We start from the raw sequence: 16,084 nt of genomic DNA on the forward strand, positions 1-16,084 counted from the left end.
TACAATTGAAGTTAAGGAATATTTTTAATGCATGCTGAGAAAACAGTTAATATTCCAAACTTATAGGTTACTATATCATAAGGAATACAAGACAACGTTGGGAAAGGCTTTGGCATACACAGCTATCAGAACCAGGTTATCAGAACACTTATACTATTAGAACCTTGTTATTAGCACACTTACATATCATCTACTTTTATGACACACTGAATTCATGGACAGGTCATCTTCTAATTTTTCACTGACTATTTGAGTAAACAGCATTCAAGGTTAAACGTTAAGACTGGGGAGTAGGGAAGAAATACAGGAATGGTAAGCAACACATTTCAGAGCTTACATACACGAATACAACATTAAGATTAATTAAGAAACAGTGTTTCAATTTTTTCCTGAAACAACATTTGGCAGTGTCTAACGCATGAGAAGACACTGCTTTGGTCCATCCACTCTTTCCAGCTTTTCAAAGTGTTTCCTGGCATTGCGGATGTTGATCAGAGTAGCTGCGGAAGCTGAGGGCAAGGGTAGGGAAGAAACCCAACAGAATAAGTACAGGCAGCCAAAGGAATGCCTTACTAGTAAAAACAAATAGAGAGTCAAATCCCTCAACATAGTATGTCACAGACAACGTACAAGAATAGCAGGCCCCAACTTAACAAGGGTGTAATTTTTCTGAAAAAGTAGAAGACGGACTTATATATACCTAAACACAACATTTCCAAGATAAAATTTCAAAATCTTTTGGTTTGGGGCTAATAGTATAAAACCCATTATTTTATGTTATATTTTACTATTAATCTAAGGTAGAAAAAAACCAGTGGACCAGAGTTAATTTAAACTTCTAGGAACATCCTGGAAATACTGCTAGAACCTTTATTTTAATGATTGTGATGAATATGGCTATTCTGACATGGAAGCACCAAATACCTCCCTTCATGCCCATAACACAAATATGGGAATATGATACCTAGGAATATACAATGACATATAAAACGTTCAATATTTAATAGTTCAAAGCTTATATTGACTCATCTTTTAAAAAACTACAATATATGGGGCATAAATCATATATTTCGGTTCTCTTTTCTTTAAAATCCCTAGATTTAGTAACTTGATTTTTGAAGTTCACATAAAGAAAACATAATACCCTAGAGTCTAAATTATTTTTAACCTTAAGATATAAGTCTACTACATGAAAAAGTATTTACTACAGGTATTAAAATAATTTTATTGTGGTAAAATATACATAATGAGAAATTCACCACTTTAACCATTTTTAAATGTACAGGTAAGTTGCATTAAGTACATTCACACTGTTATGCAACCATCCTCACTACAAAATAGTTTTTCAGTATCGATTAAAGTACTACCTCTAGAGCTATTAGTTTAAAGAATATGTGGCTTTGAACTTATGTCAGCTAAATTTAAACTTACGAATGGATGGATCAGACATCACAACCATCACATAAGTGTTGGATGTAAAGATGTCAATGAAAGCAGCGAAGTTAGAGTTTCTGACTTCCATGCTCTGGAAAGAGGCAGCCAGCTTGCTATAGGAGAAAGGAGAAAAGAGTGAAAAACATAAAAAATATAAAAAATTCTTATATTTTGTGTTAAATATTTTCATAGCATTATACCTCCATTCACCACTTCATTAAGACAGTTAATCATTAACTCCACTTTGTTTTCCAAGGAAACTCTAATGCTGAATTTAACATGTTTTGGAAAGTGACTTACAATGTGAGTGACGACTTGATATTGACTGTGAAATGAAAGTGGGCTTAGACCTAGATCCATGTTAAAAACCTTGTTACAAAACAGTTCTCCAGGAGACGTCATCACAATGGTGGCGTGAGGTGAGCCTCTGTAAAGCTCTCCTGGAATTTACAACTAATCGAACAAATATAACTCCACAAAGGACTCCCTGCACAGCAGACAGGCTAGACGAAGAGGCCCACTACTGAATTCACCGAAAGGTCGGCGAATCGCGCAAGCGGGGGAGGAGAGAAGGGAGAAGTGCGGAGACGGATCCCCCAGCTACAGGACCGACACCTAGCTCAGTGCTCTGAGCTCGCTGCATCCCGGAACTACCGCAGCTATGAGAGAGGGAAGAACTCGCACTGCTAAGGCTCCGCTTATGGACCACAGGGCTGAGGGGGTAGCATATAACACGGCTGAACCCAATGCTCAACGGCAGAGACCTCAGGGCAATGACTGAGGGAAGAAGGCTGAAAACGGTGGTTTAAGCCCGCACTGCCAAGCAGAGAACGGAAGCCTTAGAACTAAGACTAGCTGCCCGTTCCCTACCCTCCCAGAGCTCGCCCCGCCCGCACCTGCCTGATGCGAGAAGCGGAACAGTAGCAGTGTCAGATCAAAAGAACAGAATATTTGCTGTTCTGAGAACTGTGGACCGTAGACACAGATTCGCAGCCCAACTAGTTCCGGCAAAGAGGAGGGAGCTGTGGAAGCAGGAATGGCTGTGGTGGTGGTCGCCGTCATTGCTCTGGGCCACCTCTCACAACTCACCCCGCCCCTGGCCCCACCTATCTGGATGGATCCCTGCAGAAGTAAACAGAACTGCTGAAACATAGGGGCTCTGAATCTGGTTCAGGAAGAGCTTCAGAACTTCAAAAGCTCTCCGCATACCCACACGGACGCTGTGCCCTGTGATCCAGGTGAACTAGTAACAGAGAACAAACCCATCTCCCAGGGAATCCCCCCACTGTGTGAGAAGCTGGAATAGTACAGAGAAAACATAGCACTACCGTGTGAGAGAGAAAAAAAGGCTGCAGTCGGAAAGAAAATAAAACATTCTACCAACAAGTACTGGAAAACAAAAGAAAGACCTCTTCCTATCAACCTGTTGCAGAAGCCATTCCTGTAGATATCTAGGAAGAGAAATAATAAATCAGTAATTGCCAAGAATAACAAAGGCAACAAGACAGCTCAGAAAGAAAATGAAAAGTCTCCAGAAAAGGAACTTAAACATATGGAAACATGTGACTTAAATGACAGAGAATTCAAGATTGCAGTTCTGAAAAAACTCAACGAGATGCAAGAAAACACAGAAAGGCAGTTTAATGAACTCAGAGATACAATCAAAGAACAACATGAGCATTTTAAGAAAGAGATTGAAATTTTAAAACAGAACCACATAGAATTTCTGGAGATTAAGAACTCAACAGAAGAAATTAAGAATGAAATAGCCAGCTTAGGTAGTAGAGTTGATCAGATGGAGGAAAGACTCAGTGACATCGAAGATAAAAACCTGGAAATGACACAGATGGAAGAAGAAAGAGACTTGAGACTTAAAAGAAATGAAAGAACTCTACGAGAACTTTCTGACTCCATCAGAAAGAGCAATATAAGAATAATGGGCATACCAGAAGGAGAAGAAAGAGAGAAGGGAATAGAGAATATATTCAAACACATTGTCGATGAGAACTTCCCAAACTTGTGGACAGAACTGGATCCTCGATGCCAAGGAGCAAATAGAACACCTAATTACCTCAATCCCAACAGGCCTTCTCCAAGGCACATTGTATTGAAGCTATCTAAAATCAACGACAAAGAAAGAATCCTCAAGGCAGCCAGGGAAAAGAAGACGATAACCTATAAAAGAAAGCCCATTAGATTATCATCAGATTTCTCAGCAGAAACTCTACAAGCCAGGAGGGAGTGGAACCAAATATTCAAACTATTGAAAGAGACAAATTATGGGCCAAGAATAATATACCCAGCAAAGATATCCTTTAGGTATGAAGGAGGAATAAAGACCTTTCCAGACATACAGAAGCTGAGGGACTTTTCTTATATACGACCTGTACTACAAGAAATACTGAAGGAGACAATTCGACCACCATCAACAGGGACAATTTGTGGAAATCAAAACATAAAATGGGGGAGAGTACAGGCCTGAACCGGAATATGGGAACAGAGAAAGTAAGCGTGCTGAAGAAAATGGAATACTCTAAATATTAAACTTTCTTTTACATAAACTTAAGGGTAACCACTCAAAAAAAATCCAGAACTGAAATAAATACTGTAATAAAAGAAGAAACAGAGGGAAACATCATAGAAAACCACCACACAGAAATAATAGGCAACAACAAAAAGGCAAAGAAACAATGGAGACACAGCCTTACCAGAAAACTAAAGACAGAATAACAGGAAATCTTCACATATCAATAATCACCCTAAATGTACATGGACTGAACTCACCAATAAAAAGGCACAGAGTAGCAGATTGGATCAAAAAACGAAACCCAACCATATGTTGTCTACTAGAGACACATCTCAGCTACAAGGACAAGCATAAACTCACAGTGAAAGCGTGGAAATTGTCACTCCAAGCAAATGGTATCCAGGGAAAATCAGGTGTATCCTTACTGATATCAGATGAAACAGACATCAGGGTAAAAAAGGTAACAAGAGACAAATATGGACATTTCATAATGGTAAAGGGGACTATACAACAAGAAGACAAAAATCATATGATTAAATTAATTGATGCAGAAAAAGAATTTGACAAGATACAGCATCCATTTATGATTAAAACACTTAATAAAATAGGTATAGAAGGAAAATACCTTAACATAATAAAGGCCATATATGACAAGCCCTCAGCTAATCTCATAATCAATGGTGAAAAACTGAAGCCCTTTGCTCTACGTTCAGGAACACGACAGGGCTGTCCCCTATCACCTCTGCTTTTCAACATAGTGTTGGAAGTCCTTGCCAGAGCAATCAGGCAAGAGAAAGAAATAAAAGGCATCCAAATGGGGAGTGAAGAAGTTAAATTGTCACTCTTTGCAGATGACATGATGCTATCTATAGAAAACCCTAAAGACTCCACTAAAAAGCTATTAGAAACAATCAACAAATACAGTAAAGTTGCTGGCTACAAAATCAACGTACAAAAGTCCACTGCATTCCTATATACTAACAATGAAATCTCAGAAAAAGAAAGACAAAGAACAATTCCTTTTGCAATTGCAGCAAAAAGAATAAAATACCTAGGAATAAACTTAACCAAGGATGTGAAGGACCTATATGCTGAAAACTGTAAGACGTTTTGAAAGAAATTGAAGAAGACACAAAGAAATGGAAAGACATTCTGTGCTCATGGGCTGGAAGAATCAACATAGTTAAAATGGCCATATTACCCAAAGCAATATACAGATTTAATGCAATCCCCATCAAAATCCCAATGGCATTTTTTAAAGAAATATTACAAAAAATCATCAGATTTGTTTGGAACCACAAAAGACCCCGAATAGCCAAAGCAATCTTAAGAAAAAAAGAACAATACTGGAGGTATCACACTCTCTGACTTTAGCTTGTACTACAGGGCTACAATAATCAAAACAGCACAGCATTGGCAGAAAAACAGACACATAGACCAATGGAATAGAATTGAGAACACAGAAATAAAACCACATAAATATGGACAGATAATTTTTGACAAAGAAGCTAAAAACATACAATGGAGGAAAGACAGCCTTTTCTATAAATGGTGCTGGGAGAATTGGAAAGCCATGTGCAAAAGAATGAAACTGGACTGCTATCTGTCACCATGTACCAAAATTAATTCAAAATGGATCAAGGACTTACGCATAAGACCTGACACAATAAACTGCAAAGAAGAAAACATAGGTACTAAACTTATGGACCTTGGGTTCAAAGAGTATTTTATGAATTTGACTCCTAAGGCAATGGAAGTAAAAGCTAAAATAAACGAATGGGACTATATGAAACTTAAAAGCTTCTGCACAGCAAAAGAAACCATTGACAAAATAAAGAGGCAACCGAGTGAATGGGAGAAGATTTTTGCAAACAGTGCCTCTGATAAGAGGCTAATATCCAACACATACAAGGAACTCATGCAACTCAACAACAAAAAACAAACAACCCAATTGAAAAATGGACAGAGGACCTGAAGAGACATTTCTCCAAAGAGGACATACAAATGGCAAATAGACATATGAAAAAATGCTCAACATCACTAATCATCAGAGGAATGAAAATAAAAACCACAATGAGATAGCACCTCACCCCAGTCAGAATGGCTATCATCAACAAGACAAATAGTAACAAGTGTTGGAGAGGCTGTGGAGAAAAAGGAACCTTCATACACTGTTGGTGGGAATGCAGACTGGTGCAGCCGTTATGGAAGGCAGTTTGGAGGTTCCTCAAAAAATTACGAATAGAATTACCATATGACCCAACAATCCCTCTCCTGGGTATCTACCCAAAAATTTTGAAAACATTTATCCATAAAGACACGTGTGCTCCAATGTTCATTGCAGCTTTGTTCACGGTGGCCAAGACATGGAAACAACCAAAATGTCCTTCAATAGATGAATGGATAAAGAAGTTGTGGTATAAATACACAATGGAATACTATTCGGCGGTAAGAAAAGATGACATAGGAACATTTATGACAACATGGATGGATCTTGAGAGTATAATGCTAAGCGAAATAAGTCAGACAGAAAAAGCAGAGAACCATATGATTTCACTGATATGTGGTATATAAACCAAAAACAACAAAAGAACAAGACAAACAATTGAGAAACAAAAACTCATAGACACAGACAACAGTTTAGTGGTTACCAGAGGGTAAGGGGGGCAGGGAGGGTGGGAGATGAGGGTAAGGGGGATCAAATATATAGTGATGGAAGGAGAACTGACTCTGGGTGGTGAACACACAATGGGATTTATAGATGATGTAATACAGAATTGTACGCCTGAAATCTATGTAATTTTACTAACAATTGTCACCCCAAGAAATTTAAAATAAATAAATAAATAGAAAAAAAATAAAAAATAGAAGCTTTTTAAGTTGTAATTTCTCTATCACTGAGATTAATAACTATTTATTTGGAATGTGAGTTACACTGAAATTCAAGAAATGATTCCATATCTTTTAAAACAAACAAGGTAATGATATTTGCATGCCATTTGATATTTCTTCTTAAAAATTTTAGCATTAAACATGCCAAAAAGTCTCAAAGTGCTTTTTATCCTAAGGCATAAAAGGAGTAAACTTATACCTATGTGTTGTCTGGGTATCAAAGTTTACCAGGGTAAGAATTTTGCTTCTTACATCTTTACTAAATTGTGATTTTTCAGCCATTCCTTCTTCCTATAATCACAATGCTAAGACTCAAATTTTATTTAATCAAAGCAGAGACAACATAATTAGACATTTCTAGACTCTCTATTTTGTACCATTCCTGAATCAGTACCTCCCTATTATAATTACTGTAGTTTTATAGAAAATCTTGGTATTTGGTAGGGTAAGTTATCCTTCTTTCTTCTTCTTCAAATCTCTTGGACCTTTTTTTATTTCTTCCCAAATAGGATCAAACATCTCAACATGGTACTCTACTTAGGTATTTTTGATACACTTCTTCCGTGTCACTTGAGTTTGCATTAAAGGAAAATGAATTTCACCTCAGTCAATTGTAGGCTCTCTTGGACGTTAGCTTTCTTTCCAATTGAAGGAACTATTCTGAATACACAAGTGCAGTCCAGTATAGTTATTTGAACCTCTCAAAAATAACAATAATTTTTTCCAGATATAAATAGATCACATAAGATCTCTTACCTGCAACTCAGCTTAAACTGCTTAATAATGTTGCTGATTTTCTCAAATCTGTGGGCATCACGCTGCTCTTTACATTGGTAGTGAGAAATCACCTATGAAAAAGACCAATATCCTTTAAATCCATGCAATGTAGTCATACCACTCTCTGCTACTCCTCAAGGCAGCCTTCTGTCAGTCTCTTGGTCACCCTGATTTGCAGGATAGACTTGGCACCTGGCTTACTGTCTCTTTTCCTCTGTCTCATATCCTGCCAACATTTTGCAAAATTTCACTGTCCTTATGGATGACCCATCCCGTACCGTTTGGTTACAATTTTATTAGATCATTTAAGCATTATCTATTTTGGTTCATTATCTATTTTGGTTCATTATCTATTTTGGTTCTCACTTACTTTAATCATTTAATATTCATCTTATTTCAATATTTCACAGGATGATCTTTTGTTTTAAAAAGGTACAAGTCAAAAAAGGAAAAAGAAATAAAAATTCTTATGTATACTTAATGTATTTAATTCTAAAGAAGGCTATAACCAAATGGCTTTTGATACTATATTTAAAAATGTTAACTAAATGTTTCTTACCTCTGAGAATTTACTATCTATAAATGAACCTATTCATGATGAACACCCACGCCAGCTAAAAATACTTCCCCTAACACTTTCAGATTTTAATAAAACCAGACACGCATTTCCTATAAGCTGAATATACAGATGTGAAGTTTTCTAGCAGGAAGCAAAACAGACTCACTTGCCAGAACCTATGATATAGATATTATCTCCTTTTTATAGAATGGGAACCAAGCTCAGAGAGATTAAGAATGTGTCTAAAATCACCAAGCATTGGTAGAGCTCAGAAACAAATCATTTACTATGAGTTGCTCTTAGAGTTACATTTACTAAGCTAATCAGCAATTATTTATGCAGTGCTTCGTGACCTCTCAAATTAGTTTCTATTACTGTTATTTAAAAATTTTACTGATATTGTTTTTTGTATCCCTTCTCAGGGCCTTACATACAGTAGGCTCTAATATAGTTAAGTTGAATTTATAAAAAGATTAAATATTAACATGCCTCTTTCCCATTCCACCTCTCCATCTGAATTCTTAAGCTATGTCACTGAATTGACCATTAATTACATCTCTTCCACGGTAAAAATTTTCAACTCAGTCTTTTGGAGAAAGGGGTGGGATGTGAGTTTCCTCAAAAGGGAAATAACCCTCATTTCATAATAAAAGTCAATAGGAAATAGAGATACTTTAATACAAATGAACAATGATTAGCAGAAATAATCTAAAATATAGTAAGGCATACCTGCAAAGAAAGCTAAGTTTTACCAACTACTAAAGAGCTACAAACCAAAGCACTTCTTTCAGGTCACTTGCTGACAATACTACTTTATAAATAAGGTTATGCATGCTCAAGTAATAACAAGAGGGAAAAGGTTCTTCCTGAAAGTGGCAACATGTTGTTCTTTGTTGTTGAAGAAAAGAATGTAAGTGGAAGTACATCTACAGAGCATGAAGTTCTCACCAGAAATGTAGCTCTCTCAAATAGAAGCACTTCATCAGCCTCGATAATTTCAGCAAAATTCCTTAGGTTCATTTCTAGTTGCTGAACATTGGGAATCAGCTGATAAACAATGCTGGACCAAGCCTAACAGAACAGAAGCGTGGTGTAATATTACCAATAGGTAGCCTGTCCCAGACCTTTGCAAATGAGTAAGTACATTATAACATATGGACAGAAAAATATGGTGATAAAATTGAGTCCCAAATACTGATAACAAACATGATATAAAATAAATAAAATGAGAAAACAAAGCCAATATTTTATTTTTATCCTTCAGTTGAAGTTTTAAAAAATTTTTCAAAAACTTTTGTAAAATGCTGGTGAAACTTTTTTCCACTGATAATTAAAAAAAAAATTCCATCCTGTTGTCTCAGAAAAGGTTGAAAATTCTGATCTACTGGCCTAAAAAGCTTCGAATCCAGTCATTCAACAAATATTTAAGTCAAATAGTATAGATTGCTCTAAAAATCAGAACCTAATGCTATATTTAACATACATCTAAGAATCAATTTTGTGAAAATATCAGAGCCACATGGACAAATGGCCCCTCCCCTGAATGGGATAACATACAAGAGAAATTACAAGACAAATTAGTGGCATTGTCATTTGTAAAGGCTTATTTTTAGCTGTATAAATTATTGATCCAATTAAATTAAAAATGGTACATTGTGCGTTTCTTAAAACTGACTTCATCTAGAAGAGTATGATGAATGTAAGGAGTTGAATTAACCACACCCTCCCTCTATTCTCTTAAGGCTTTTTTATTTGAATTTCCATTTTAGTACTTCCTTAAATCTCACTCTAATTTGTCTCCTAAGGTGTATAATGTTATTCTCTCCCCTACTAGAGGGCAGGAACCTGGTCTTAGTCATTTGTGCGTCCAACAGCATCAAGCAGATAGGCAATGAGTGTTTGTAGAATAAAACTTAATATAAAATTTTAAGTTAGCTCTATGCAACATTTATGTAAGAGATAGTAGTGCCATGTCTCTGTTCCAATTAGTTTTATTACTCAGGCATGGGGGTTCAGGTTCCAAATTCCCAGATCGGTGTTAATGTCACTGCTGAATTTACCTTGGAGAAGGCACCAAAGCTAACCACAGCAGAGACATTGTCACTCACAGCAGTGTTGTGATTAGCCAATTGTCTTTGGTCGTGTTATGTATTGCCATCCTTCACACCGCAGTTGGTTCTTATCAGTGCGTCATGTCCATCCTTATTCACGGTTACCTGTTCTATGGGAATAAGGCTTTGAGAGAAATTCGGCCCAAATTAATCTAGAACAGTATTTCCTAGACAGGTATCTATCTCAAAAATGATCTGTTATTAGAGTGAGGCTGGGTCAACATAATATTGGGAGAAAAAATTAGTTAAAAAAAATAAATAAATGGCTATATTTAAAGTCCAACAGTTTTTCTCCTTGGCAAATCAGGTTTCTGTGCTTCTGGTTGTAGATACTTGTCAGACGCAGTTGATACTGAGGCTGTAGCTACCAGTGACAGAGGAGGATGCTTTCCCACCCTGAGCCAGACTTGTCAATGGATACCAGAAGCAGTCTGAAGGAAATATCTGACCACAGGGGGACCCAAAATGAACAAGTCTTTCAAAACACTAGTTCAGTAGAAGAAAGGGAGGAAGCAGGATAAGGAGCCTATGTACCAATAAGGTAATTTCAGCTTCATCCATAATGCACCTATTGTAACCTCTACAACTACTACAAGCAGTGTGGTATCCATTCCAGCAACAGGAACAATCTTTCTGGTTGAAAGAATGCTAGCCTCCATTTGGCATGAAAGTTGAAGCTGCCAAATTCTAGATATAATATGTCTCATTCTAAGACTCCCTTCTCTAATCTCTCCCCTAAATATTGTTCTTCTATTGCCATCAAACTTAGGCAGACCAGCGTGTATCCTATAGAGGTACCTGAGTATTAGACACAGCTCCAATCAGCCTGGACCACAACAGGTCAAAATGGATCATGGCCCGTGAAACCTCAGCTGTCAGCAAGATCAGTATCAAATTAACTATGACTAAACTGGCTAGTTCAGTGTGGTCTGGTAGGTGTATCAACCCAATCTAAGATCAAAACCAAAATCTCTTAAGGTTAATTCTGACATTGTTTTCAAACTATTTATTATAGATTATTTCTTTTTTTTAAGTTCAACACGTTTATATGGCTATGAAAGTGTTTAAAATCTTTTAGTCTTGATAATACCCTTTTAGCCTTTTTTCATGCTCTTAAAATGAGGGAACTCAGAGAAACATACACACCTTATAGAGAGTTTCATCCCAGATAGATGTTCGGAAACAAGAACATTCCAATGGGCGAGACAAACGCCTCAGATCTTCTTCTCGCTCTTTAAAAATCTGAATTAAAAAGTCCAACATACTGATCAGCATAAACAGCTCTTCTCTTTCTTTGCAAAATCTGAGATGTAATTATTTCAGCATATTTTAAAGAGGGGCATTTCCTCTTTCTTCAGAGGAATTTTTCAGTGTATACCTTACTTCAGAAACTAGGATGGCAGAAATAGTTTCAGGTCAGGTCTAAAAGTGCAATAGCTACTAGAATTCTTCAAGCCCATGCTGCTTGTGCTGTGTACTCACTGAGAGCACTATTTTGAGAAATAAAATTTACCACATACAGGAGTCTTAAGAAACATATCTAACATTCCAAATCTCCCAATCTGGGTCCTTTTAAGATAGCTATCCCATATCAAAGTTTTGTAAATCAAAATACTTTAACCTTTGTAGACATCTTTCTCTCAGGCATACATATATGCATACACTCATATATATTATTTCTGTATGGATTGTATTTATTTGGCTATATAACACCCCCTTCACAAATATCTATTCATCTTGGATATGTATCTATCTGTAAGTGCCCACATACATATGGAAAAATATGTATCTATACAAATACACACACACACACACACACACACACACACAGAAAGAGAAAGAGAGAGAGAGAAAGAGATTTTCCATGACTGGGTGACTTTGTAGTAAGTGCATGTACACACTGTGATGGTTAATTTTATGTATCAACTTGGCTAGGCCATGGTACCCAGACATTTGGTCAAACACCAGTTTAGATGTTGCTGTGAAGGTAGTTTTTAAATGAGATTAATATTTAAACCAGTAGATTTAAAGCAGATTCCCTTCCATAATGAGTGGGCTTTCTGCAATCAGTTAAAGGCCTTAAGACGGAAAGATTGCCATCCACAGGAAGAGGGAATTCTGCCTCCAGACTGCCCTCCGACTCAAGCTGCAGCATCTATCTACTCTTTCCTATATTTCCAGCCTCTAGGCCTGCCCTGATTTCATACTTAACAGCCTTCATACTCATGTGAGTCAGTTCCTTAAAAATCAATCAATCTCTCTCCACCCTTTCTTGCCTGCCTTCCTTTATCTATCATCTCTCTCTCTCTCTCTCTCTCTCTCTCTCTCTCTCTCTCTGATCTATCTACACACACGCACCGCTTATTAGTTCTGTTTCTTTAAGGAACCCTGACTAATATACAGAAGGAAACATCTATCTTGCTTGAAACTGGTATTTAGGGAAGCACCCTAGCCATTTGTACTTCAAAACTTCTAAGTCTGAATCTTTGGTGAAACAGAGTATATTTTTTCTTAATTAAACTTAGAATCCCACAAAGAACATCAGTGTATCTTTGGGGATATTTATATAAGCATTTAGAAAACAATAAGTTGATCACTAAAAACTAGAAGTAATTAAAAAATCCATAAGGAGCTCATTTGTTGGAATGCTCTAAGTTTTTCTATTACAAATTGGATTAGGGAATGAAGCGATTTTTAAAGGAAACAAAACAGAAAACAATAGCAAGAATAACAATAACAAAGCCCTCACAATCTCAAGACCCAACTACATACATGATTTTCTGCTAAACAAAAACAGAATTAATACTTAGTGAGAGAGGGAAAGGGAGAAGGAAATAAAGACTAGATACTCAAAGGAGTTTTCAAAATAAAAAACAAAACCCTGTCAAGTAGTTTTTGGAAGCACGTAAGTTAACCTAGAAACACCAAAACATACCCAAACACTGGAACACTGGAGGCAATCCTATAACTAGTTATGGAAAAATGTATTCCTGACCACTGCTATTACTCCCCCCGCCCAAAAAAAAATCCTTTAGTTAAATAAAGGGTATCCTTAGGCTCCTACACTCCAACATAAAGCGGAACTATATTCTTCTACCTCACCAGAATATTCTAGAACTGCTTTTATCATCTTTACCTTTAGAAATAGAGGATCTTCTCTTTCAGTTTAGACTTTAAAATCCAATCTTCTTATTTTGTATTGAGCAAACTAAAGCTAGACTATATTTGTGACTTGCCAATTTTGGGGTCTTTAGCTAGCTAGGAGTTTGCCCTTTGTACTGCATCTTCTCTGGTTTAAATTTACGTATATAACAACTCCCATGCTAGAAAGAAGAAAAATATACCATATCAGTGCAATGATGAGGGATTTGCACTTGAATTGGTGCATACCAGTTTCCTAAGTCAACCTATTAACAGCTGTGACCTTTTTTCTTCTCACCCCTGGTGGGTCTTTAGCCTTGACAGTAACTGGCTGCTCTGAAGGACAGTAAAACAGGGCAGCAAACATATATAAAGGCTGCTCAGTGATATCACACGATCAGGTTCCTTACCTAAATATGAAAATTATTTGCTAAATGAATACTACCTTTCCCTTACCATGGACAATTTAGGGCTTTATGAGTGTTTTAAAAAACAAATGACAGAACTTTATTTTTAAAGTTTATGTGGAGAATTTTTTTTTCTGAAAAAAGAATGGCACAAATATACCTACACCTCCACCAAAGAAGTTTACAAAACACATATACCATTTGCAGTAGCACCCTTTCTGTTTCTTACCAGGTCCCGTTGATCCTCCTGTACCAGATCCATTTTGTGCACCAAGCAAAAGATTTTGGCATCTGGAGAGTTCTGCAGAATGGCCTCCAGGCATGATTGGTAATAGTGCATGTCCTTTTCCAGTTCGCGGCTCTCCACATCAAAGACATAAATCAGAACCTCCACATTCCGGAAGATGTTGTCTCGTTGACTAGTGAAATAATTTTCCATAAAGGTGTCCTGTCTAGTACAAAAAAAAAAAAAGATCTAGGTAGTAAGCAAGTCCTCCCTCAGTTAGTCACTCCTACTTATATTTTTATTGGCTTAATCAATGTGAAAGATAATCTTAAGGCTTCATATTAAAGGGCAAATAATAGCAAATTGGTCTGGCCTCAACTTCTTACTTCTTGAATCACACCTTGTATCACCCTATGCCCCTCTCCTTGTGTTCCAAATACACTTTGACCTTTCTTCAGTTCTAGTGGCCCATGATCTATCCACCAAAAGTCTTTTACACATGCTGTTCACTCTGTTTCACATGCTATCCCCCTACCTCTACATCTAATTAACTCCTACTTGTCACTTTAGATATCAGTTCAATCCGAACTTCCTCACAGAAACCATCCCTGACCTCCCTGACTTGGGCAAATCCAGTCACCATAGGCCATATACCAATACATTGTTCTTCTTTTGAACATTTACCACAAGTGTGATATTACACGTTTGTGTAAGTTTTTAATTAACGGCATTTACTTCCCTAGACAGCAAGTTCTATAAAGGCAAGGAACGTGTTTGTTACTGTTCATCGTTGTTTCCCAGCTTTTAACATAGAGCCTGCCATAGAATGAGTGCCTGATGAATATTTACTGAATGAATAGTCAAAACTATAAACTATATGAAAATGACTCCAAGATAACTTTTTAGCAGAATGTTGCTTTCTGCTACTTAGGCTGTATGCTGTTTCCCATGAAATTCTCAATTACCAGCTGCCTAGCAGAAAACAGGAGAGTTGTGGGGGAAAAAAAATCTTGAGAATATCATCATGCTAAGAAATAAGTCAAACAGAAAAATTCGAGAACCATATGACTTCATATGTGGGATATAAAACTGAAAACAACAAAGGAACAAGACAAACAAAGAAACAAAAACTCATAGACACAGACAATAGTTTAGTGGTTACCAGAGGGTAAGGGGGGAAGGGGTAGAAGTAGGTAAAGGGGGTCAAATATATGGTGATGGAAGGAGAACTGACACTGGGTAGCGAACACACAATATATAGATGATGTATTACAGAACTGTACACTTGAAACCTATATAATTTTATTAACCAATGTCACCCCAATAAACAAAATATAAAAAAATGTGAACCTTGCTTCTAGTCCTGCATTTTGCTATTAATTGGCTGTGTGACCTTGGGAGATACATAATCTCACTGGACCTCAGCTGCTTTATCTGTAAAAATAACATCTGGTTGCATAAAAGCAAGGGAGTTCACCTAATCTCTTGACACAGATTACAGAATTGGAAGAAATGATAATGAGGAAGGATTTGTATGGAGAAAGTTGCTAGGGTGTTAAGTGATCCATCTGCTAGGAATAATGGAGTCACTTTCTTATAGACTATTTGGCTATTTCATTATTCTTTCAACAAATACTCACTGAGCACCTATTCCATGGCTGGCTCTATGCTAGGAGGTGGGAAATACTGAGCTAACAATATCTACTTATTTTGTGAGGCACTTTGCTATGCATTTTATATGTATTATCTTACTTAACCATCAAAACAATCCTATGAGTCAGCACCATCATTATCCTTAATGTTCGGATGAAGAAACTGACTCAAGAGAGTTTAAATGATCAACTCAATGTAACACAGTTAACAGAAATACAAACCCAAATGTAACTTCAGAGCCTAGGCTCCTAACCATTACACTACATGCTGTTGCTTCATCACGGAGATGCAAATGGCCATAGAGTAGGGAGTAATACCCGCATACAAGCACAGCGAATGTGCATTTGTGTTGAGATA

At 36.8% G+C, this 16,084-nt stretch overlaps 1 protein-coding gene across 6 annotated transcripts in view; it reads right to left on the bottom strand.

The window, feature by feature from the left end:
* The window catches only part of RRAGB (Ras related GTP binding B), a 27,152-nt gene continuing 11,068 nt past the window's right edge, over positions 1-16,084 (bottom strand). For 4 of the 6 annotated variants that reach the window (XM_033114414.1, XM_033114422.1, XM_033114404.1 and 1 more), the window contains 6 exons: positions 14,078-14,300; positions 11,447-11,542; positions 9,138-9,260; positions 7,610-7,701; positions 1,432-1,547; positions 2-509 (listed from right to left, as the gene is read on the bottom strand). In XM_033114414.1, the coding sequence (XP_032970305.1) occupies positions 412-509; positions 1,432-1,547; positions 7,610-7,701; positions 9,138-9,260; positions 11,447-11,542; positions 14,078-14,300 (748 nt within the window). In that variant the 3' untranslated portion in view covers positions 2-411. Of the gene's footprint in view, positions 510-1,431; positions 1,548-7,609; positions 7,702-9,137; positions 9,261-11,446; positions 11,543-14,077; positions 14,301-16,084 lie in introns of all 6 variants that reach the window. The other 2 variants (XM_033114395.1, XM_033114441.1) reach the window with 2 other exon arrangements.

The sequence above is a fragment of the Rhinolophus ferrumequinum genome, chromosome X, assembly GCF_004115265.2.
Source record: "Rhinolophus ferrumequinum isolate MPI-CBG mRhiFer1 chromosome X, mRhiFer1_v1.p, whole genome shotgun sequence".
Taxonomy (NCBI): domain Eukaryota; kingdom Metazoa; phylum Chordata; class Mammalia; order Chiroptera; family Rhinolophidae; genus Rhinolophus; species Rhinolophus ferrumequinum.